This window comes from Lactuca saligna, chromosome 9, assembly GCF_052625555.1.
Source record: "Lactuca saligna cultivar CGN05327 chromosome 9, ASM5262555v1, whole genome shotgun sequence".
Classification (NCBI taxonomy): Eukaryota; Viridiplantae; Streptophyta; class Magnoliopsida; order Asterales; family Asteraceae; genus Lactuca; species Lactuca saligna.
Genome location: NC_136425.1, coordinates 37,777,066 through 37,803,161, shown reverse-complemented (window position 1 = coordinate 37,803,161; position 26,096 = coordinate 37,777,066). Strand labels below are relative to the sequence as shown.

Genomic DNA, 26,096 nt, shown 5'->3' with positions numbered 1-26,096 from the left:
ATTACATCCCGACTGTTAATTTCAGTTCGAGCCGCACAGGTCCAGGGATGCCTCTACTCCACTACATTATACATGACCGGGAAGGTCATGGGGGTCCGCTATTACTCATACTATTGGTAATATACAAGAAATACACTATAACTACACTAAAACCCTAATCAATAGATAAAGTTAATATCCCGAAGTAAATAAGTATCCAATACTAAAGGAAGCTGCACCACTATTATTTACTTCAAGTATAACTAACCATACTGCTTTACTTATTGGTGAGTCACTATTATACTTATACGATAAATGGTCTTCAAAGATGGGAAATATCAAAATTCTTAGAGGTTTTCACTTACTATACATTTCTGGAAAATATAGGATTTTCTAGGTTTTACCGCTACTTATAATTACAAACTTCAGTTTTCATACTAATGATTCTAATGCTTTTTATACAAGAACTCACACTAAACTCTTATGAACACACCAGCTTTATGCTGATATGCTTTTCAAAATAACTTGTATCTTCAGGTCAAAGATAGACAGGTACAACTGCAGCATTTCTGGGAGAAGATGGAACATGCAAGACCCATCTCTTATTTTTGTTACTTTTGGTGTTTGTCAAACATTACAAAACACACTTGTAAATACACTTACTATGTAAATGAAATGGTTGTATGTTTCTTGTTTTTACTATTATGCAATTGTGATGATACCGTACACTACGTCATCCACCCCGAAACGTATTCCGCCGTTATCGGTTTTGGGGTGTGACATATCGGGCCTTGGCGATTGGACTATTGGTGGGCCATCCAAGAACAAGTTAATGGACCAATATAATTAGATGGGCTTTAGGATAAGGTCCATGTGAGGGCTTGGGCCCAATTTGGAAAATTAGGCCTTTATGATCATGTGATATTGGGCCATGGGAATTGGATTGGGATAATTGGATGGGCCTTAAGGAAAGACCATGTAGAGGCCTAGGCCCAATTTGAAAAGTTGGGCCATATGTTGGGCTTTGGCCTATCATTTGGCTATTAGGCTTTTATAGTGTGAGTTGAACCTTGGGCTTGGAACCAAATTATTAATTGGGTATTGTTTTATGTTGACAGTGCGGGAATTTGTCAACCAGCAGCTGGGGTTGTATCTGCGAGACTTCAGTAGTGCCAGGTGAGTTATCCTCACTATACTAAGGGGTCTAAGGCACCACAGCCGGCCCATTGGATGTATTATCCCAACAGTGTTAGATGTTGATCATGATTTAGTATTGCATGCTAGTGATGTATTCCAGTTGATATGCTAGTTTGGTATGTCTGTAGGACTACCTGTGATATTGTCTGATTTCCTGTATGTGTATTTATTTGTTACATGTCGACATGTTATGTGGGATGGGTTGAGGTTGTACTGCTCCGTGCGGTAGCCAACAAACCCTAGAGTATTCCAGATATGAGTCGAGCGCCCGGTAGGCATTCCAGACTTATGCTGAGGACTCAGGAGTATTCTAGATATGAGCTGAGGGCCGGTAGGCATTCTAGACTCATATTGAGGACTCGGGAGCATTCCAGATACGAGCTGAGGGCCCGGTAGGCATTCCAGACTCGTACTGAGGGCTCGATGGCATTCCATATACGAGCCGAGGGCCCGGTAGGCATTCCAGACTCGTACTGAGGGCCCAGGGGGGAGTCCAGCTTATAAAGTTGTGGACCCAGTGCATGCTATTCTGTTTTGGTGTTATTTCACCATTTTGACCTAGCTTGTGCTTTAGACATGCATTGGACATGCATGGCTGAAAAACATCAATCTTTAGATGGTATTGGATGATAGGAAGCCTTCTGGAAGGAATTGGTGGAGGGCTTAGTGGATTGAGAGTTGAATCAATTAAGCTAAGAAAGCCCGGTTTCCACGACATGGTAGTCTGCTCACCACGACGTGACAATTTGGGGGGGGGGGGTGCCACACAATTTTAGATGGACTCTATCATGATGTGGTAGCATGACCATCACAACGTGATGATATCTTTGTTGCGTCTGAGTTGTTCTTGATTGGAGATTTGGATGGGAATTGAGTTCATTAGCCATGACGTGGAAGTCAGCTGATGATGTTTTTGACTATTGACTTTGGCCTTGACCGTTAAATTTTGACATTGGTTGACTTTTGGGAAATTGCTAGTCTTTGAGTGTGGGTGAAAGTTTGACATTGGATAATTCGATAGGTGGGTTGTAGCACCGGGTTCTATACTTTTCGAGCTATGATTGTTCGACTGCGAGAGTGAGGTGAGTCTTCTTACTTACTATGTAAGATGCTAGTTATCTTTGTGACTCTTAAATGGAAGACCATGGGAGGACCATGCCATTTGTATGAAAAACCATGAAAGGATCATGAAACGTGTATAAAAGATTGGGAGGAACATGGAAACTGTATAAAAGACTATGGGAGGACCATAACAAATACGACTGCAGAAGGACTGCAATAACATGTGACTGTAAGACTGTGGGAGGACCATAACATTGACACATTCTTTACTGATATGTATGGTATGTGATATTTTTAGGAACTCACTAAGCTTTGTGCTCACGGTTTGTGGTTTAAATATTTTCAGATTTTCTTATATTAAAGGAAGGGCGTGACTCAATTGCATCGCGAGAGATTTCCGCACATAATAACTTTTGATAACACTCTGATAAATGTTTTTTAATCAAATGGTTTTTATCTATATCTTTGAAGTTGTATATTGAATAAAAACTTATATTTTTAAATGACAATTTTGGTTTGAAATTTAGGGCGTTACAATATGTGTGTGTGTGTGTGTGTTAAAATGGTATTATTACCTGCTACTTTTAATATAAATATTATTACTTAAAAGGTTAATATATATTAAATCTTTGATACTCTGTGCTAAATATATACACTAAATTATGATAATGTTGTCTAAATATTTTGTGGTTTAAATATTTGTCAAGTTTTCTTATATTAAATGAATGGCACGACTCGATTGCATTGTGAGAGATTCCCGCACATAATGAATTTTGATGACACTCTGATAAATGATTATTAATCAAATGGTTTTATCTAAATCTTTGAAGTTGTAAATTGAATAAATACTTCTATTTTTAAATGAAAATTTTGGTTTGAAAATTAGGGGTTACGATGTGTGTGCGTGTGTGTTAAAATGGTATTATTACATGCTAATTTTAATAAAAATATTATTACTTAAAAGGTTAATATATATTAAATCCTTGATACTCTATGCTAAATATATACATTAAATTATGATAATGTTGTCTAAACATGGTTAGTATTTAAAGCTGATTACAAGGATTGTAATCTTGTCTAAGTTTTTAAACTGAGATGTGTAAATGAGAATGTAAGATTGAACTGCACGAAAAGTTTGTATAGATTGGCGAGAGGTGTTATTGAAAACTTCGGTGACAAATATTTGTGCAAACCTTCATTGAATGACATGCAACAACTATATGCGGCGCATGAAGATTGACATGGTTTTTCTGGGAATGCTTGGAAGATTGATTGCACAAAGTGGATATGGAAAAATTGTCTTTTGGCGTGGAAAGGTCAATACACAAGTGGTCATCTTGGATCGCCTTCGTTAGTACTAGAGGCTGTTACGTCACAAGACTTGTGGATTTGACATGCTTTTTTTTTCAGAGTTGCGGGTTCTAACAACGACATAAACGTTCTTGATCAGTCACCAATATTTTAGGACCTTTTGTCAAGAAAGGCACCGGATGCTCATTTCACAGTAAATGGCCATGAGTATAAGTTCGGGTATTACCTCACAGATGGAATATATCTACCCTATTCCATGTTTGTGAAGGCGTTTCGACACCTGATAGAACAAAGAGATAAATTTTTCAAGAGAAGACAAGAAGGAACACGTAAGGACATAGAACGTGCTTTCGAAGTTCTGAAAGCAAAATGACACATAGTTGAACATGCGACACGAGCATATGAGTTGAACACACTACGAGATATTATGTATGCATGTATCATTATGCATAACATGGTGATTGAAGATAAAGGACGAAACATTGTGGAGTATTCGCCAACGGAACCTAGAAACATTTAATCTCAACTAGGGACATCTAGAGTCGTTGACATTAAAGACCAAAGAAAACACAAACAACTTCGAGAAGACTTGGTAGATCATATCTTTGATGGCACTGAAGTTGAGTAATTTAGATCGAAAATGTAATTTGTTTTGTTTTTTTTTTTTTTTTTTTTTTTTGTTTTTTTTGTTTTTTGTTTTTTTGTTTTTTTGTTTTTTTTTTTGGATTTTAGGTATGTAAATGTGTTTTTATCCTTAGTTGTAAATTTTTAATGTTGTTTTTAATTTAGGGTTTAAATTTTTATTTTTACTTTTTAAATGTTATTTTTATTCTATGATTTAATTTATATTATAATTATAAATATTATGACATAAATAAAAAAAAGGATTCGAAATATAGAAACTAAAAACATCAAAAAAATAAAAAATAAAAAATAAAATAGAAAATAACAGTTGTTATTACATGTTATTTAGTGTTGTGTATTTCCACATTTGGTGTTATAACATCAATTTATGACTATGATGTTGATGTGACACCTTTTGGGTGTGGTAACATGTAATTACATGTTGCCCACACCCAACAGACTTAAGGAAAACGACCTAAAAGGGTAATATAGTTATCATTTTGTACACATTTAATCATTATTGTTTTTCTTGTAAAATAATCCCTTTAACTTGTTGTTTCTGTGTACATTCAGTTCTTATAACTGCCTACTCCATGTTAAGTTTTTCAATTTGTATATATTTAGTCCTTAATATTTTTTTCTTTGCAAAATAAGTCTTTCTTGTTTTTGTACATATTCAATCCTTATAACTAACTTCTTCATGTTTTGCTTATGTGACATCCTATGTGGGGCAATCATTAATGATGTGTTTTCGTATGTGGCTCGCCTGGGTAATGGAATCATGTGTCATTAATAATGTTGTACTTTTGATATTAGTAACTGTTATAATACAATACCAACTACATTTAATACAACTACTAATTCCATTCAATAGCAATATAAATTGCATTACGTGAGGTGAAGATAATAGATTAGCCATAATGATTCCAATACCAATACCAACTAACTTTCACTTCATTACAAAAACTAGGGCATCAACATTATTTGACCGATTGAGAGGAATAAATCACAATGAATCTCGTAACCCAAAAATTCTTTTGTTTGAGAAGTGTCAAATCGAGCTAGGAGGAAGCAATCACAATGAATCTCATTGTATGTTATGGAGATAGATGAACCAAAGCCGGAGATATCTTCTTCTCAGGGAAAACTAGGGCACCAAAATTATTTGACCGATTCGTGAATTATGATACTGATATAAGTGAAAGATGAACCCCATATGAGAACACCTCATTAATATTTGTCCTACGTAAGTAAAACCTAAAGAAATCGGTCATAATGTTTGATGTGTATAAAAATAACAAACAATTACTTTGTAAAAAACATTAAAGACTAAATGCGTAAAACTAAGAAATTAACTTAAAGCAGCCGATCATAAAAATTAAATATGTATGAAACAATATGTTAAATGACTCATTTTACGAGAAAAAACAATAAAAACTAAACATGTATAAAATAAAAATTATATTGTTCACTTAAGTCGTTTCCATTTTTTATATAATTACTAAAAAACATATCTGAGATAATTATAAAATTCTAAATAAACTCTTAAAACGTTACTTGAATAACTTTATGAAAAACTAAATTATACTTATTAGCTATTTTTGTTTCGTGAATAACGCAACAAAAAACCGAAAATAAAAATAAGAATATCTATATATACTTATAAATGAATCATTTTTCCTTTCACTACATTCATTTGAAACTCCCATGCATTTTTCTTTTCATCACGTTCATTTGAAACTTCTATGACTTTTCAATTTCTTTCTAATAATAATTATAAGTTGGTTAATAAGGTTAAATAAATATTAAATCTAAACTATAATCATATTTAAAATAAATTTCAATATAAAAATAATATCTTTACTTCTACTTATAAAATTATGCTTTTTAACTTTTAACATATTATACTTAATTTATTAGTTTTAATATATTGTTGGATGTAAACTATTATTATTTTAAAGATATAATATTAGAACAATTTGTATAAAATACTTAAATTATTAATTTAAATATAACATCATTGGATCAACTTAAATATAAATTTTAGTTTAACTTAAACAACCCAAAAAATATTTTGTAAATAGTTAAAAGTGATAAATTGTAGTGTATTTCTAATAATGATTATAAGTTGGTTAGTAAGGTTAAATAAATATCAAAGCTAAAGTATAATCATAAATAAACTAAATTTTAATTTTAAAATAATCTCTTTACTTCTACTTATAATATTATGTCTTAACTTTTAATACATTATACTAAATTTATTAGATTTAAACTATTGTTGTATGTAAACCATTATCAGTTTAAAGCTACAACTTTTAATTGATTTTGACAAAATACTTAAATTGTTAATTTAAATATAACATTATAATGTCAACTTAAATATAAAGTTCAGTTCCCCTTTAAAAAACCAAAGGATATTTTATAAATAGTTAAAAGTGATAAATTTTAGTGATAAATAAAAAAACTAAATTGTAATCTCAATATAACTAAAATAATTCATACATATATTTTTATAACCGTTAAAAGTTTTCAAATTAGTAGCATAAAATAACTTACAATAACAATAATTAAAAATAACTCTATATAAACGATTATATTGTTATCTTTAAAATCAAAAAATAATGTTTGATGTTTTAAATAATTATAATTATAGAAACTAAAACAATAAGAAAATAAATTTTAAGAATTTTAATTAACAATAACAACAACTATAAATAACATTAAACCATATATTATATTTAATTTTATTAATGTGTAACTCGCGGATAGAAGTTATTCAAACGATTCAGAGTATGCAGTTATAATAGATGTATATATATTATCATATAATTCAAAATAATCAATATATTATATCAAATTTAACAACGACGTTATTGTTATATTTTAAAAAACATATATTTATAAATACTTCAAGTACATAGGTGTTTCTGCGCAACGTGAAGGTATTCGCCTAATATCATATAAAGTATAGCCTTAGTTTTATTATCCGATGGATAAACCCGAGATTGATGAAGTAATATATATATCATGTCCTTTTCATCAATTTAAGTTTGTGACAAAATTGTAAGAATGGTCCCTATGGTTAGGTCGAAATTGCCACTTTGGGCCAAACATGTTTGGACTAGCACTCATGGTCCAAAGGTTTTCATTTTCTTGCCACTTTGGTCCAATTTACTTTAAATTTTTTTGTAATGACCATTTTGCCCTTTGTTTTTCTTATTTAGTTTTTTAATTTATTTATATTGTTTTGTAATTAAAAGAAAAATAAAAAAGAGAATCTCTCTCTCTCTCTCTCTCTCTCTCTCTTTCTCTCTCCCAGAGATACATACCTTCTCTATCCAGATGAACATAAAAATAATAAATCTAACTTACAAGACACATACAACATAAGAATTTCCTAAATCCTAAACTCGTAACCATGAGGAGATCGAGTTCATGGTTTAGAATGGAATTCGAGATATACACAAATTGCCACCTGAACACATGAAGTCTCTCCTTCCCCATCTTCAAGATCTGATGAATCCAGTTAAGCATTCTTGCAATTTTATCTCAAGAAAAACCTGCAAATTAAATTCAAACACACAAAAAACGATTGAATCCAAAAAGAGGTTTCCAGTTAAGCACTGATATTTGATTACCTCATCTGCAATCAAACTCAATCAAACCCAAAATTGATTATTCTGAAGATCTAAAATTTAGGGATGAAGAGAGTGGTATAATTATTTTGAAGACCCAAAATCGACTACCTACTCTATAATCAAACCAACAGAATGGCAAAAATATTTTTCAAACAACTGAAATTGAAGACCCAAAATCCTTTCGCCCCTTTTAGGTTGAAACCAAACAAGCAATCCAAAATCATGTTTATCAGGGGGCTACGAGGTCTGAAGTCTGATGAAAGTGAGCTTACCAGGTCTAAAGTCCAACAAGAGAATCTGAAATCCTGTTAATGATGAAATGTAAGAGATGGAGAGAAACGAAGGCGGCAGCAAGCTTGGGTTTGCTGACAAAGATGGAGATAAATCATTTCGCCCCTTTTAGGTTGAAATCCAAATCGATGAAGATGATGATGTTGTGGGTGGGTGGAAATCGATGAAGATGAAGATGATGGCGGTTTCAAGATGAACATAACACAATCCCTAGCACCGCCGGAGTTCGTGGGTAACGAGTGTTTTAGATCTGCCGCCTTCTAAGAATCGACAAGCTTAGTCAATTAGGGTTGGGGTTTCGCTGCCATCGACTTGGTGGCGTTCATCTTTTCTGTCGGTGGTGATCGTCTTTTCTGCCGATGGTTTTCAAGATTCCGGTGAGAGTGACTTGGGGGAGGGAGTAAGGGTGGTGACGTTCTCAAAGAGAAAGAGAGAGAGAGAGAGAGAGAGAGAGAGAGAGAGAGATTCTTTTATTTTATTTTATTTTTATTTTTTAGTTGGGTAAATAATTAAATAACAAAAAGAAAAGCAAAAAACAGATAGAAAAGGGCAAAATCAGCATTTTATAAAAAATCAATCTAAAATGGACCAAAATAGCAACAAAATGGAAACTTTTAGATCATTAGTGCTAGTCCAAACTTGTTTGGCCAAAAGTGGTAATTTTGAACATACCAGAGGATCATTCTTGCAATTTTGTCTAAGTTTGTTTCCTTTCCCAATGTAAGAAAAAAATATTCATCTAAAAGAACTCCACACACACATATATATATATATATATATATATATATATATATATATATATATATATATATATATATTCAATAGTTTCTGTATAAAAACTTGAAACGTGATTTTATATTATGTTCTATGATATGTTTTTAGTACAAAAATATTTACAAGGTATATATTTGAAATATAATTTTAGTTTTTTACTTGTTAAATTTAATGAAAAAAAAAAAACTGTAGAATGTTGTACAGAAAAGGTAATCAAAAAGTGTTCTTATGTGTCGGTGGTCGAAACGTGAGATAATTATTCCAATTGTTTTTTATGCATCAAATACTTTAATGATAATATATTTTTAATAAATCGAATCATCAAAATTTTTAACTCTATATTTCAAAATTTGTTATTACAACTTTTATTCACATTTTGTTACAAAAAAAGATTATTAATTTATTATTCAATGAGCATGAGAATGTATATAAATAAATAATAAAAATTGGAGTGAAGCAGTAAAAAGGCTAAAACCCTGTACAAAGGGTTTTCAAAGATTCTATGCTTTCAATCAAAGTACCAATTTTCAGGAGCTTAAAGTTTTGGAATTTACCTTGGTCAGATTTCAAATTTCTAGGGTTTATCAGATATGGTGGAGCCTCCTTAAGTGTTCATAAATTCATGCCGATGTAAAGCGTGAAACCGAAAAACCTTTCTCTCTCTTTCTATATCTATACATATATGTATAATGTATCTATTATCTTCTCTCTCATACATATAAATTGTATGTATTGACCGGCATTTCCGGCGGTAGATCTACACACTGACGGTGGTGGTGGTGGTGGTTCGAGGTAAATCTCCTTTTTCTACATTTAATAGACCCAGCTGATCCCAAAGTCACCCATCCCTCTTTTAATTTAATTCAATATTCTACTGTGTGTGTGAAATTATGTTTTAGTAAAGTCGTCTATGGATTCCCTCTATCTCTCTCTTTGTAACATATAATAAACGATGAAGTTAATATCGCGCTTAAATAATTGGTTAAATTAATTGATTCGATGTGAATCTCATTGATTGACCTTGTGATCATAATTAATTACCAACATCTTAAGTAGTGTGTGAAACCAGTATTAGCGCGTTTAAGTTGACATTGATGCATTACGCATCTAAGTCTACTTGAGTCACCCCTATGTGTTTTAATGTACGTATAAAATATACATATTCTTTCTCTCTCTCTCTCTCTCTCTCTCTCTCTATAACTCTCTCTATCTGTCATCATATTATAGAGTGTGCAAGTGACTAGTATTAACGAGGAAGCTTTAGATCCATTTGCAAGATCAAATCTACACCCCTGTCTTTAGTCTCCGAAGTTGTACTGAAAAATCCTCATAAGCGTGTTCATAGCAGATGTAATCAGTGTTTTTGAGTGAGAAAAAAGCAGAGAAGAAATAGTGGTGTAGAATCGAGAGAAGATAGAGTAAATGAGAAATGGTGTATGAAATGATGGTGTGTTGCAGAATTGTTCGCTGAATTTGTTGATTTTGCTTGAATACTCTATCTAATTAAGGTAAACAAATTATTCCTTTCCATTCAGCCAAGTTTTCTCTTGTTTTCTGCGGATTCCTTGCAAATGTATGTGCAAATTATAATACAGTTGTTGCTTTTTCCAAATTGAATTTCTGTTCTATTGTGAATTTGAATGACACATAATTCTGTTTCTCACTTAAGTGGGTAAGGATCTTGGCCAATTGTATTGAAAAAGTTGAGAATTGGCTTTGGGTTTATTGGATCTGGTGGAGTAATTAAATGAACAGATCTTGTATCAATCATTTACACCTTAATTCCAATGATACTCTGTCTTTCTTATTGTTTCTTTCAAAATTGAAGCTCTTTTTAGTACTTTTGATATACGAATTTATCTTTTTAAATGCAGGAAAATGTCGCGACCACTTCATAGAGGTGTTTTGGGTGGTGGAAGACTTTCAGGAAACATTCAAGATTATGTAGAAGACTCTCAAAAGAAGGTTAAAACCGATAAAGAAGATCTTGATAAAAGCTCAAAACTCCCCTCTGATCTTGTATCTTTATCATTAAGAAACCCATTCCAATTCCTTTTCTCAGATAACTCATCATCCAAACAAGACACCATTGAAAATGGTATCCTTGTATCTGATCCATTAACCTCCATAAGAAATCGCCACATGTTAACTTTACTTTTTCTTAAAGTCACTTTAGTTGCAATAGTAATCCTTGGTCTTTCCATGTCATTCTTATGGACAATATCCCTCACAACAACTTCTAAAGGTCAAATGATTCGTGGGTATAGAAGACTACAAGAACAACTTGTGTCAGATTTGTGGGACATTGGGGAGCTTTCACGTGGTTCCACTAAGTTTAAAGAATCTGAATTTTGCTCACTAGAATCCGAAAATTTCGTACCTTGTTTCAATATCACTGAAAATCTTGAGATGGGTTTCACTGAAGGAAAAGAATATGATCGCCATTGTGGGCCCATGTCAAAACAGAATTGTTTAATTCTTGCTCCCCCTAAATACAAAATCCCTCATAGATGGCCTACTGGAAGAGATGTTATCTGGATTGACAATGTTAAAATCACTGCACAAGAAGTTCTTTCATCTGGAAGCTTGACTAAAAGGTCAGTAAATAAATAAAAGTTAAAAAGATACGAATTCGTTATTTTTCAAATCATTTTCTTCTTCTTCTTCTTCTTCTTCTTCTTCTTCTTCTTCTTCTTATTGTGATTGTGGTTGTAGGATGATGATGTTAGATGAAGACCAAATCTCATTTAGTTTTGCATCTTCAATGGTAGATGACAACATTGAAGACTACTCTCATCAGATTGCAGAAATGATTGGTTTAAGAAACGAATCATATCTAGTTCAAGCTGGAGTAAGTCAAACTTTGACTATTTGTTATAGATTCATTTCCACTTATGGTGAAAATGATATTTTTTTTTTCAGGTGAGAAGTGTATTAGATATAGGGTGTGGCTATGGTAGTTTAGGAGCACATTTATTCCCAAAACAAGTGTTAACAATGTGTATTGCAAACTATGAGGCTTCAGGGAGTCAAGTTGAAATAGCTCTTGAAAGAGGTCTTCCTGCAATGATTGGTTCTTTTGCTTCAAAACAGTTGCCATTTCCTTCTCTTTCATTTGACATGATACACACTGCATGGGATGGTGTTGAATGGGATAAAAAAGGTATTTAATTTTTCATCATTTCTTAAAAGATTTATGAAATCTTGAATTGAAAAAGGTGACTTTTTGTTACATTACAGATGGTGTACATTTGATAGAAGTGGATCGAGTTTTGAGACCTGGTGGATACTTTGTATGGACATCAGCATATGCTAATACTCAAGCGCGTGATAAACAGAATTTAAAAAGATGGGATTTTGTGCGTAATTTTGCTAAAGATTTATGTTGGGATTTGTTATCTCAACAAGATAAAACAGTTGTGTGGAAAAAACCTAGCAAGAAAACATGTTATGCTTCTAGGTATATCTTCTTTATATCTTTATACCACATGATATATTATATATCCAATAAATTATAAAAAAAAACATGAAATTGTGAGTGATGTGCATATTTAATATCTTTTACCCGTAATAGCATCACAATTACTCACATTTCTTTAACCCAAAACTTGTAAAATGCTTACAAGTTTCATTTTAACTTTTATATAGGGTTAATCTCACAAAAGACATTATATTTTGTGTTTTTTATTTTTTTTTCCCAAAAAAGACCTTGTACTTTTTCATTTTGCCCAAAAAAACCCCTCAACTTTGTAATTTTTTTTTCGAAAAAAACCCCTCAAACCTTCTTATTGTTTCCGAATAAATCCTCAACTTTTTTATTTTTTCCCAAAAAACCCTCAGCTTTGTGTTTTTTTTTCCCGAAAAAAATCCTCAACCTTCTTACTGTTTCCAAATAAACCCTCAAGTTTTTTAGTTTTTCCCGAAAAAACCCTCACATCTTACAACTTTTTTCGGTACAAAAAAAAAAAAAAAAAAAAAAACCAAATTGGAAAAAATGAAAAACTCCGAGGTCTTTTTCATGAAAAAAATAAAGTTAAGGTTTAATCCGGAAAAAACACAAAATATAAGGTCTTTTATGAGATTAAACCCTTTTATATATTACTATTTTTAGTAAAGAGATAAAATTACATTCCTATTTTGGGTATAAAAGTAAAGTAGATTGTCTAATATTAAAAAAAAAAAAAGAGTAAAGTAGGTTGCTATTTTGTGATGAATAGGAAACATGGATCGGGTCCTTTAATCTGCAAAGAGGGGCATGATGTAGAATTACCATATTACCACCCACTCGAATCATGCATTGGAGGAACTCGTAGCCATAGATGGATTCCCATTGAAGAAAGGTCAACATGGCCTTCTAGAGCTTCACTAACCTCCAAAGAACTTTCAGTTCACGGTATTAACTTTATATAATCTTTTATTATTTGAAATTTCAAAAAAAAAAAAAAAAAAAAATGAAAATATTATATCATATAATGACAGGTGTACTTCCGGATGATTTCATGGAAGACAACTTAAACTGGAGGTCATTAGTTAGAGACTACTGGTCTCTACTTTCTCCATTGATATTTTCAGATCACCCAAAAAGACCCGGTGATGAAGACCCTATTCCACCTTACAACATGCTCCGGAATGTTCTAGATATGAACGCCCATTTTGGTGGTTTTAATTCCGCTTTATTGGATGCTAAAAAATCTGTTTGGGTTATGAATGTGGTCCCCACAACCGGGGTCAACCATCTTCCTCTTGTCCTTGACCGGGGTTTCGTAGGCGTATTACATGATTGGTATGTTTTTTTTTCTTTTTGTATCGAATTAATTTTTTTTTTTCGATAAAAATGTTTGTTATTGTCGTCAATTTGTTTATGTTGTTATTTTAGGTGTGAAGCGTTTCCAAGTTACCCTAGGAGTTATGATATGGTGCATGCTGATGGACTTTTAAGCCTTGAAACAAAGAAACAGTCTCGTTGCAGTTTGCTTGATCTTTTCTTTGAGATAGATCGGTTACTCCGCCCAGAGGTATATATATATATTTTTTATTTTATTATTTTTTTAGTAAAAATGATGGGGTAGTTTTGAATTTTAATATTTATTTTTTGTAAAATGAAATGAAGGGGTGGGTGATACTACGTGACACGTCAGCGCTGATTGAATCAGCTAGAGGCATCACGGCTAAATTAAAATGGGAAGCAAGAGTGGTGGAAATCGACAGTAATAATGACGAAAAACTCCTTGTGTGCCAAAAACCCTTTTTAAGGAGCCAAATAAACACAATATGATATGATATAATCACGTTTTCGATATTTTTTATTCGTTCAGATAACTTTTGGGCAGAAGAAGAAAGCCTGAAGGGACTGAAGAGAAAAATAGAGTTGTCTGATCAAAGGACTAAAAAAGCTCCCTATATGCAGCAGACAGGGGTGTTGTAATTACACGAAAGTATAGGTGCCGGGTTTTTATACTTGAAGGGTATTTTCGTCTTTTGTCTCTCGTGGGTATATTTGACTGTTTGGTGAATTTAGTTTGGAAGATGGGTTATAAGAATAAGTGGAAGTATATATACGAGGCTTGAATTAGACGAAAGGAAATATTTGTTGTTTCTTGATGATCTTGACATTATTTTTTTGATTTATAATATTTGAATTCAATTCTTTGATATTTTGTTATTGACTTTTTATTACAAGAGACAGGACTGGTTGACTCCTTTTGACTTTGTATTTTGGAACTAAAGAAGGCTGTAGGACATGTTTGGCTTTGGCCATGTCAACAGTAAGTCAAATAAGGCCAAGAATTCATCATAAATTGATAAGATCATCTTTCAAATAAGGTTCATTTAATAATACATCGATTAAATTACAGTTTTCGTCAATGTGGCTGCAGTTTCAGTCGAACTTTAAAAACTTTAACAAGCACCGATATACCCGTATTTTTGTATTTTATAATATTTTAACAAATCAATAAACTCTAGGGGATCATTTTTGTAAATTAAATAAAAGAAGCCCTAAAAGCGATGAGGCTTCACGTTTTCTCCACGGCTTCCATCTTGGCAGCTACAAACTCAGGCATCACCTAAGCTAGACTTCACTGGTTGATACCTCCGACATGGATGCCCTCCTTTCGACCATTGCTACAGTCGTCTCCCTCCGACATTGTTGCTCTCTCACTAACATCCAAATCGATTCGCAAAGAGTTGTGGATCAAGTATAGTTTTCTCCAAATGGTTGTTGGACTTCCGACGGTTATGGTGATGCGGTGGTGTTGATTTTCTGATGGCAGCAATGGTGATGTGGTGATGATAGTTATGATCGGTGGTTAGTTTTCGACATCAATTAAGTGGTGGTGGTGGTATGACGATGTGGTGGTGTTGGTATTGGTGATCCGACAAGGTTATATTCATTATAAGACTTTCGTTTAAATGATTCCAAAATTATATCCACTTGGAGTGTTTGTTGTGTTTCTAGTTGATATGACTAAGACGATAATGCAACATACATGTCTTCTCAAAATCACGTTTGAATGAATCGATATTGAACTATTGTTGCTACTTATTCTTATGTTAGTCTTATAAATGCCATTAAAAACGTTTTCTTTAAAATAAGTAAGACATTTTATTAACATAATTTAGAACAATTTTCTTGAAAAAGTCAAAACCATCTCTATAAAGCATAGATAATGTATCTTACCATATTAGACAAATAGCAATAGATAATATATCTTACCATATTAGACAAATAGCAACAATTCCATTTAAAACCAAAGATCAAACATAAGAAAGAAATTGTTCCTTCCTAATCCTATAGACACCCACAATTTGTCATTGAGGCCACAAAAACATCTGAGGAAGCCTCTATCACCAAGTACCACCCCGTATAACAAAACCTAATGGGCAATGAAGCGAGTCGCCACTAGATGTTCCCAAAGAGAATACTTCCACAAAACACCATGTGTCAGTCGAAGTGTGTAATCCTTTGTCAAAGAGCAATGCTGCCTCTTTCACGTGTACACATTGACGCATCCTCAAACTAAAGAATAGTGTGACAATGCCCATGCAAGATCACAACAAAATGAGCCAACTTTGGAATCACAAATCTTCGTGGCTAACTCGTAGAAAAAACTCGTGTTAGGCTGGGAAAGAGAAGAAGATTTTTGAAATCAATGGATAATCTGGTTCTTCTTGAAGGATCGTGAGATCACTTTCTGAATATGATATTTAACCCTATGCATGGTTACACGAAATCTAAATTATCCGGATAATTCTTCAAAGAATAATCTCAAATCAAAGCATCGATAAAGCCAAGGAACTAGGGTTTTATAGAATTCAGATTCTTCTTATTACCAAAGATAAACATCCATCAACATTAAATGCTGATTTTATCCCTTAATTAAAAGAAGACGATTTCAAGATAATCATAAAGAAGCTTATCTTGATAGATGTTTGGTTTGAACTCTTTTGGTAATCTACAACCTAAAAATCTTTACCGTAATCCTTTAATAAAAAATAATGATTATGTAAGGTTGTAATAAGGAATAAGAAAAAGTATAATATAGATAAAAATTAAAAACTACTTTGTATATTTTTTTTCCAATAGTATTATATAGATTTATATGTTTTTTTGGTATGTACCAGTGTATGATAACCCAAAGAGTTAACCTACTCACAATTTAACTCAACCGGTTAACATCTACTTCTTTTCAAATTTCATCGAGTAAAAATTGGCACCCTTCCATTACACACAACAACCCCGTAAGCCGTAAAATACCCAAATTATGGCCACCACCACCAACACCGGCGCTAGCGCCACCGTCGATCCCGATCAACCACCGCCTCTCCCACTAGACTCTATCCCCATCATCGATCTTAGACTTCTCTCCCAATCAGAACTATTTTCCCTTTCCATGTGCTCCAATTCCTCATTCGATCGCAACCGCTGTGACGACGTTGTAATCCCCAAAATCGACCGGTCAGTTTTCAATGAATCCGCCGGTAGCCGTAAACAAACTTACTCACGCCTTCGCCTTGCCCCCGCCCAGTCCTCCACGTCCACCAAAACCACCATTCACCGCCGTACGCCTCGCCTACGTTCGTCACATACACCCACTCCTAACAACATTAATGACGCTGAACAAGCCGAAAACTCTCAGATCATTCGTATGTTGAAGGAGCTCTTTAAATCAGATCATAATTTCGGGGAGTTAGTTCCGTTTGAAGTCGAACTAGACACCAATGTCGTAGTGCCTATATCATTGAATCCCGAGACGAATCGAAAACGAGGGAGACCACGAAAGCATGATGATGCGGTTTTCATTGGTTCTCCGGACGCCAAGAGAATGCGTAATAATACAGTTAAGAAAGTAGTTGCTTACGATGCTGTTGGAGATATAGAACTGGTGAATTGTAGAGGCGTGAAAGTAAACTTGGAGAATTTGGGGATGTTGGAGGATCCATACGGGCTCGAAATTAGGAGGAGGACCGAAGGACTGTCGACTAAAGATGAGTTGTTAGGGTTTTTGGGAGGTTTGAATGGAGAGTGGGGGACTAGTACAAAGAAGAGGAAGGTCGTCGATGCAAGCTATTTTGGAGATGCTTTGCCCAAAGGCTGGAAGCTGAGCCTCTCTATCAAGAAGAGATCAGACCTTGTTTGGTTATTCTGTCGTCGTTACATAAGGTTTGTTCTCTCTCCTTTTCTTTCATAGTTTCAGTTTTTATCATGTAGGTATAGTTTTTTCATTTCTATTCATGTTTGAACTTTGAATCTAATAGCTATATGCTTCTTGAATGTATTCTGATGATAAACAGCCCTAGTGGTATGCAATTTGAGTCGTTCAAGGAAGTATCTATGTACTTGCTTTCCCTTCTCGGAGAAAAAAACTTGGATAAACCAACTCACATTCCAAGCAACAGTCGTGATGATTTTGGATCAAAAGGAGCTTCTATGAATGTAAGTTGGTATCTGCAGTTAGTTTCTTTTTTCTTTTTTCTCTTTTCCTCTGTTCTTTGTTTTCCTTAGTCCTTTTTGTTTCCCCTCTTTATCATTATATATTTATATTATAAACTTTTCTCAGTTGCTTCTTTTAACTTTTTTTCTTTTCAATTATCCATAGCGGAAAGATGTTTCTGTTCGAGTAGATGCAAGAAGAAGCAGGCCTATTGTATTAGCACTGTCAAGTAGAGACTTTAAGAAGGAAGTCAAATCCAACACTGTGGATCCCATTAATGTAAAAGTAGTAGAGTTTTTCAAGTGCCTCAACTGCTTCATGATCTTTGAAGGAAAAGTTGATCTATTTGACCACCAGATGTTAGCCCACAAAACTGAAAGATCTCAACTTGATTCTGCAACTTCTGAATGGACTGTAGTAAAAGGTGGAATTTTTGAGTGTCAGTTTTGCAATAAGACATTTAATGAAAGAAACCGGTATAATGAACATATTGGGACACATGGGACAAATGAAACCAAGTATGAAGCATCAGAAGCTCCAACTGCAGAAAAGACTGTCAACCCTATATTATCTGCTGGAGTTCATGACAATGTTTTAATGGAAACTGATAATGCACCTTTTGGTGGTAAACTGACATCTGCTTCTCCTAAAAGTGATCATAAGATAAGTTCTGCAACAGAATCAGAAGTCAATGAGCATGTTCATGACCTTAACATTTTGGATAAAGATATTAAGGGTGAACATGTTAACATGAATGAAGATGTTTCAGTTGAAGAATCTGGTGGTGAGATTGAAAAGGAAACTGATGATGCACCTTTTGGTGATAAATTGATATCTGTTTCTCCTCAGAGTGATCAAAAGAGAAGTTCTGGAACAGAATCAGAATTCAATGATCATGTTCATGATGAGCTTAACATTCTGGATCATGATAATCAGGGTGAGCATGTTAACATGAATGAAGATGTTTCAGCTGAAGAATCTAGTGGTGTGATTGTAAAGGAAACTGATGATGCACCTTTTGATGATAAACTTATATCTGCTTCTCCTCAAAGTGATCAGAAGATAATTTCTGGAACAGAATCAGAATTCAATGATGATGTTCATGACCTTAACATGAATGAAGATGTTTTAGTTGAAGAATCTGGTGGTGAGATTGAAAAGAAATGTCATGAAGGTGAAAATGAATTCCTTGAAAGAGACAAATCTCCTGAAGTTTCTGAATCTAAATCTGATTTCTCATTAGGCCATGAAGCTTCTATCGATGAAAGCAATGGGAAGCTTGAAAGTTGTGTTGTAACAGTTGATTCCATTGATATTGTTGAGAAAGATATAGTTGGTATATCCAATGGTGAAGCTGCACATGTTGATGAGAATCCAGAATGCATTCTTGAAGAAGGAATAAGTTCTGAAAAAAGTCCTCTTCTTCAATCTACAAATGAATTATTAGATAGTATTGAGAAAGATAGTGTTGTGGTGCTCAATCTTGCAGATTCTGAAATTAGGGTTCCGCCATCATCAAATATCTGTGAAGAAAAGGGCTTTCAGGAAAACATTAATGATACACAACACATTTGTAGTCCGTTTGATGAATTGACATCTGAAAAGGAGGAACTTATTAATGAGAATCGTGTGGCTGAAGTGAATAAGCTTTTTGATTCAGAAACTCTTTTCCTTGATTCTTCACACAACACAAGCCTGAAAGATTCTCCTGAAAAACTAGGGTTTGACTTTGAGGAAGATAGATTTTGTTATGGAATTGGCAATTCCAGAGTTGAAGATATCGGGAACAAGAGCAAGGGTGAGGAGCCTCAGACACAAATGATTATGGAAGATTTTGAGCTTGAGAATGATGTAAACATGAACAATGTTTCTTCTTTAAACAGGTCAACAGAAGTCAACTTAGACGACTTCCAGATTCCTTCTTTGGGCAGCAGTCAAAACGACCTAAATCTTGAATTTTGTTCACTTGTCCCCACTGGGAACCAGCAAGAATTCAGCTTCCAAGATGATGATGTAACTGGTATTTACGAAAATGCCCATGAAGGGTCTGAAAGTGGACTGCTTGATCATTTCTCCATCACCGAAACCTCGGTTTCAGATGATCTTTTTGGGAATAATTCTTCATATTCCACACCACTGGATGCGTTTAAATTCGATGAAGAAAGAGACATTGGTGGGAATGGGATCCATGAGTTAAGTCTTAATTTTGGCAACTCCTCACATGGTATTGGTCTGTATGAAAATACAGCCAATTTGAACCAGAAAAAAGATGATGTTCAAACCAATTTGACCATGGTTAACATCAACAATGAGATTGAAACTCAAGGTTTTGCTCATAATAATACCAATATGGTTTATCCACAAGTTGTGGCTAATCAACAACAAAGTGGTAATCGAGTTTTTAGAGTTGATGAAAGGTATAATAACAATAATAGTAATAATAACAATGGTTTTGGTTTTAATCTGAATGGGTTCAGATCATCATCATCAAGTAGTAGATCTGAACCTGTGGAATTCAGATTCCTAACAGGTAGATCTCAACATATCATGAATCCACATCATCATCATCTTCAAGGGGCTTCTTCTGAGGTTTTTCCATACAATAATAATAATAATAATAATAATAATAATAATAATACAGGGATTATTGGGATGGATCAAGGTTTTGGTTCGGGGTTTTGGAGTGGAAAGAATGGAATGGGGGGTAGAAATGTAATTACAGGTGTATGTGCATGGTGTAGAAATGAATTCCATATGCAGCAGCCTGAAGTACAAGGACAAGGTGGTGGAATTGGTTCTTTATGCCCGAATTGCAGTGGCCAAGTCAACATGTTGTAGCTATCTGTGGTTTGACTAAGTCTAAGGTGACGTGTACATAGTCATGGATATTGTTAGACTCTTGAAATATCATGAATTGGTAGTTATCTCTTTTGAAACTGAATGTTGAAGGAAAAAGCTTAATTATAAGTGGACTCTTTTTCCTTTATTAGTATTATTGTCCTAATGGTACAACATGAACCTTGATTATGAAATTAAGAAGCCTTTTAGATTTTTGTATAAAATATAGATAAATAAATAAATGAAAATAAATGAAGTATACCTCTATCGTGCATGGTGTTATGCTGATGTGGCTACTCATAACCCAAGTGAACTGTGAACAATGTGAACAATGCATGAGTGAAAAGTGAAAACCCGTTTTACTACTCATCATAACTTACATGGCTATTAATAATATTTATATAATATGCATAAAGGGGAAAGATAGGGTATATAAGTAATAAGATGAGAAATACATTAAGACGATTATAATAGCATAAGATTTTTAATAAGATGATCATCTGTTTATTTTAATTTTACATAAAATGATTACCAATTTCGTATTGCAGATTCAAAACTTCAAAAGATGGTTACATTTCCTCAACTTTATACAATCTTTTTAAAAAAATCTTTCAACCTAACGTTCGATTTTCACATTAATAAATTTCTTTTTGGTGTGAAATTGATATTTGATTATTCTCACAACGACAAAAAAGAAACTTCTAACTCTTTTGATAAAAAAAAGGTGTGATTTTCATGTTAACAATTTCGCAGCATATGAAAAACAATGTCACAGCATAGAAAGAATAATTCCGCAATATATAATTTTCTTTTTTAGTTGTTTAGTAAATGGTAAATCAAGGTAGATGAGCCACGATAAAACATGGTATAAGAAAAGAATGGATATAATAAAATAAGAAAATAAACAACTCAATTATTAAATACATTAAAATTAGTTATTGTAACTAACAACCATCCTAATCAAATAATTATTTAAAAAAATACAGCCGAATACATTTTAAATGTTAATATTATAACATTGATTCTTGTTCTAGTTCGCATCTACTCTCCTAAATAATTATTTTGTTAATATTAGATGTCTATGTAGTAGACTGACCAAGATTCCAAAATGTAAGCCTACCAAAAAAGAAAAAAAAAAAAATCTATTTTTCCAAGTGGGTAACAATATTATCATTCTCTCAAGACTCTGAAACGCAAAAAACCCCTCGTTTGATTCACACCAACACAACCCATTCGCTGTTTTTGGTTTCTTCGTTTACCCTTTTCCCATAAATTCAAAATTATCAAAGGTTTTCAATTCATACCCAAATTCATTTCAATCTCATAGCCTCAACATTACCCGTTGAGGCTCATTCTGTTCTTCAATCCTGAGGGTTTTTTTTCTTTTCAATTGATTCTGTTTACCTGTGTATAAATATGTCGAAATCATCAAAACTCTTGAGTCCAACAAGGATTTCTCAATTTGGGTTCGTTCTAATTGTGATTGTTGCTAGGCTAACATGCGCAGATGAGAACCCTAGGGTTTCTAATTCTATTTGTCATCCCAAATCGATTAACGATTCAATTTTTGGTTCCCAAGCTCCGGTTTGTCCTTTGAACGGGATTGATTATTCTTTCGGTGTTCTTGGTGTTATTGAGGTACGTACGCACACTTGAAAGCTCACATATTCACTTCTCGATTTATCTTACAGCTGCTCTTTGATTTTACATAATAAAATTGGGGGTTTTCGGTATTTCAGGTATATGAGTTAGCTTCCTGTATTTCATTGTTATGTATTAGGATGATCACATTGGTTAATGCATTCAATTTGATTTGCATCATTACTTGATGGATACAATTACAAGAAATCATGATGTTCGTTTGAATGTTGCAATGATTTTGGGAACTTTCTGCAAATCTTTATTTTCAGGGAGATGAAACGTCATTGCAAAAGGCATTATCTATGGTTCATAAGAATGCTGGAAATTACGTTGTTGTCCTCTTCTATGCATCATGGTGCCCTTTCTCAAGAACATTTAGACCAACTTTATCCCAAATGTCTTCCTTGTATCCTTCCATAGCTCATTTTGCCATTGAGGAATCTGTCATAAGGCCAAGGTTACATTTTTACCATTGATTGGTTATTTATTATTATTATTATTTTATTTTTAAATATATGAATAACACCACAAAATTTGCATACAGCATACTCTCGAAATATGGTGTTCATGGATTTCCTACTCTCTTTGTCTTGAACTCAACAATGCGTGTTCGTTATCATGGCTCAAGAACCCCTACTTCTCTTGTGGCTTTTTACACTAATGTTACAGGTAACTTCACTTTTTATTTAATTTCTTATGGGATTTATGTTAAAAAAAGGAAAATGTCCGAAAAATATCGCATTATTTCATTCATACGAAAAAACCCCATGATATTGAATGTTTTGGAATGTCCGAAAAGCACACCCTATTATAGGCATCTTATTGAAAAGACGCAATATGGAGGTTTTAAAAGTCAAAGAATTTAATAGAGTTTTTTTTTTTTTTTTTTTTTTTTTTTTTTTTTTTTCCCAATAAGATGCCTATAATTGGTTGTACTTCTCAAATTTTCCCTTAACTAAGGGCTAATCACAAAAATAACCAAAAATGGAAAGTCAATATCACAAAATAGCTACATCCTCTCAACTTTTATCACAAAAGAACAACATATTTTGTGAAATACCTTTTTATAACCAAATTGCTTTTGCGGGCCCCACTCTATATTGACTTCCTTTTTTTATCTTAACCTAATAAAAATGGTAAATTTACAAATAGATGATTATCATTTAACACTAATCATATTTTATTTATAGGTATTAAAGCCGAATCTGTTAATGCAACATCCCTTGGTGAAACAATACACGAACACACAAATCAAAACAACATCAACGAGCCAGAAAACTGCCCGTTTTCATGGGCAAAATCACCCGAAAACATGTTCAGACATGAAACATACCTAACATTAGCCACCATTTTTGTGGTTTTAAGGTTGTTTTACTTAGGTTATCCGTTTATCATCACATGTGCACGTGTTTCTTGGAGAAGAAGGAATGTAAACATTCGGTTAAAAACATTGTGGGAGCACCCATTGGCTTACATGAATCGTGCAATACAGTTATTCACTTCATTGACTGAGCCTTGCAAGAGAAGCAACCTTCATGGAGCCATGAATGCAAAAGCTGCATGGGCTTCAAAGTCTTTGGCTTCGGTGTCTTTTGGGGAGGCGAGTACTAGCCGTGATGGGTCCGGAAGTTGAGGGCGATTTGGTAATTTCCTTTTGGGATGTAATTTGTTTCTTGATAAGGAAGTTTTATGTCTAATTGGGTTCTTTGTGAAATGTAGATTACAATTTGTTTGATAGAAAAAGAATTGTTGTGTACTTGTTGTTGGTTGTAAATGTGTAAGAGACCAATTCACCTTTCGAAATCTGACTTTTATGCCTTTTTTTTTCTCTGTGTTTAAATTAAAAATATTTAACGTGTAGTTTTGTTAATTGGGGTGTTGTGATAATGGAGATTGGATAGAATATAGATGATTATATATATATAAAAGGACGGCGAGAACCTTACTTGGAATATCCATAGTGATATCCACTTTTTGTTCCATGACCAAAGAAAGTTATTCAATAAACAAATGTTACTTCGATTTTGATATAAAAAAGGTTGAGATTCTTTAAAGCTAGTCATCACAAAGATAATCAAACTCAAAGAAACAAGTTAATAAGTACATTTTACCCATGAACAAGATTCAAATGTTAAAAGAAACCAGTGTTTATGGTTGTGTAACTCAACCAATCCTAAACAAATTAGGGTGTTTGTTGAGGCTAAAATATAATCAAGACAGAGAACTATACTATGGGAGATAAATCAACTCATTCAAGCTGATAAGAAAAAGTTATGAGGGTCGGAATATGGGCAAAAAGTTCTGAAAAATACTAGAAAAAAACATATAAACATAATAATAGAAATTAGCAAATTACCTTTAACTTCATACTTGAGAAATACACCTTCCAAATCCTTGACAATTGTAAATAAGTCGTAAGTTGAGTTCCACGGTAGTGGACAATCATGGCAAAAAGATATCTTCAATCCCATACCAAGTTCTTTAATGCGATTTTTAAACCTTGTAATTCGTTGGTTTAATATATTTTTATCTTCAAAAGTCCTTTTTGCAAAAGAACTTTTTGTAAAAGGATTTTTTACAAAAGATGTTTTTAAAAATGTATTTGGATTAGCTTTTGAGAAACAAAAGTCAAAAATTGTTTTTAAAAGGTGTGGTTTAACTTTTACATGTAAAATGACTAAAAAGGATATTCTTATATATTTATAATTATTATTAATTTACATATACTATTTTCTACTTAACAATTTTTTTCAACACATATTATAATTTTGTAAACATTTTATTAGAAAATATAAAATATAGATTTCTTTTAAATATTCCTAAATTTTTTATTATACCATTAAAAAATGTTCATACAAATTATAAATAATTCATAAAAAATATCATAAATAATATTACATTCGTCTTCGCAATGTGTTTATATCTTGTGCAATAATATCTCGTATTGCTGCCATATATAAATCATCATCACTCGTGCGACGTGTACTTGGACCCTCTTCGTAAACTTCGCTACTAGTATCACTTTGTATGGGATTCTAGGATTCTTGTTGTGCCCTATTAAACGCTTCATCAAACTTACCAAGCTTTCTAAAATAGTTATGGATCGCCATCGATGCTATCACAATTTTAACTTGGTTCTTATACTTGTAATTAACATGCATGTCTCTTAATAACGCTCACCTAGCTTTCTACACTCCAAAAGTTCGTTCAATGATATTCCGCAATGATGAGTGGAGATAGTTAAATTTCTCTTTCGGTCCACTAGGTTCACGAACATCAGCTGAGTGTCCACGTCGAAAATCCGGCAAATGATAACGAATATTGGTGCCTTTGTATGGAGCAAGATACCTTCTAGTATTTGGATATCCAGCATCAACAACGTAATATTTATCTGTAATTAAAACAAACAAATTATTTTTTCCTTTCAAAAAAGTAGTAAAAGTATAAAACTTGTGTTCCAAAAAAAAACTCTAACCACCAGTTGGATATGGAAAATTAAGATTCGAATGCTGTAGGGCTTCATTGAAAATCCTTCAAATACAAAAATATATTATAAATAAATCATTTGTTAAAGTTTGACTACTATGAAAATGAACATTAGATAATACATTGAACATTGGATAATACTGAGGGCTATTCAATATATATTAATGAACATCATTATTATAGTTTGCGTCTGGCTTGATAATGTCGGCACTCAGTTTTAGCACGACTTTCAAAACTGTATGGAAATGCCTATGAATTGTTTCCCCCGAATGATTAAAAAACTCTTGCACAAATCTATTGCTACACCCATGAGCCAACGTCA

General features: G+C 33.1%; 3 protein-coding genes across 5 annotated transcripts; all 3 read left to right on the top strand.

Annotated features, from left to right (window-relative positions):
* Positions 1-9,438: 9,438 nt before the first annotated feature.
* On the top strand, positions 9,439-14,530 carry LOC145014038 (putative pectin methyltransferase QUA2). Of its 3 annotated transcripts, XM_078972399.1 has the most exons (10): positions 9,441-9,668; positions 10,104-10,384; positions 10,751-11,473; positions 11,592-11,727; positions 11,799-12,039; positions 12,117-12,336; positions 13,094-13,269; positions 13,356-13,659; positions 13,753-13,891; positions 13,987-14,530. In XM_078972399.1, the coding sequence occupies exons 3-10, from the start codon at positions 10,755-10,757 to the stop codon at positions 14,149-14,151; spliced, it is 2,100 nt and encodes a 699-aa protein (XP_078828525.1). In that variant the 5' UTR covers positions 9,441-9,668; positions 10,104-10,384; positions 10,751-10,754; the 3' UTR covers positions 14,152-14,530. The 3 variants fall into 3 exon arrangements, with proteins under 3 accessions (XP_078828526.1, XP_078828525.1, XP_078828524.1); XM_078972400.1 differs by lacking the exon at positions 10,104-10,384 and having other exon boundaries at positions 9,439-9,668; XM_078972398.1 differs by lacking the exon at positions 9,441-9,668 and having other exon boundaries at positions 9,889-10,384.
* Positions 14,531-16,566: 2,036 nt separating this feature from the next.
* Positions 16,567-20,795, top strand: LOC145014037 (uncharacterized). The gene is made up of 3 exons (XM_078972397.1): positions 16,567-17,538; positions 17,670-17,811; positions 17,975-20,795. Exons 1-3 carry the CDS (start codon positions 16,640-16,642, stop codon positions 20,645-20,647), a joined length of 3,714 nt encoding a protein of 1,237 aa, XP_078828523.1. The 5' UTR covers positions 16,567-16,639; the 3' UTR covers positions 20,648-20,795.
* A 954-nt stretch (positions 20,796-21,749) lies between these two features.
* On the top strand, positions 21,750-24,114 carry LOC145014039 (5'-adenylylsulfate reductase-like 4). Its single transcript, XM_078972401.1, has 4 exons — positions 21,750-22,285; positions 22,558-22,745; positions 22,833-22,957; positions 23,479-24,114. The coding sequence occupies exons 1-4, from the start codon at positions 22,064-22,066 to the stop codon at positions 23,919-23,921; spliced, it is 978 nt and encodes a 325-aa protein (XP_078828527.1). The 5' UTR covers positions 21,750-22,063; the 3' UTR covers positions 23,922-24,114.
* Positions 24,115-26,096: the final 1,982 nt, after the last annotated feature.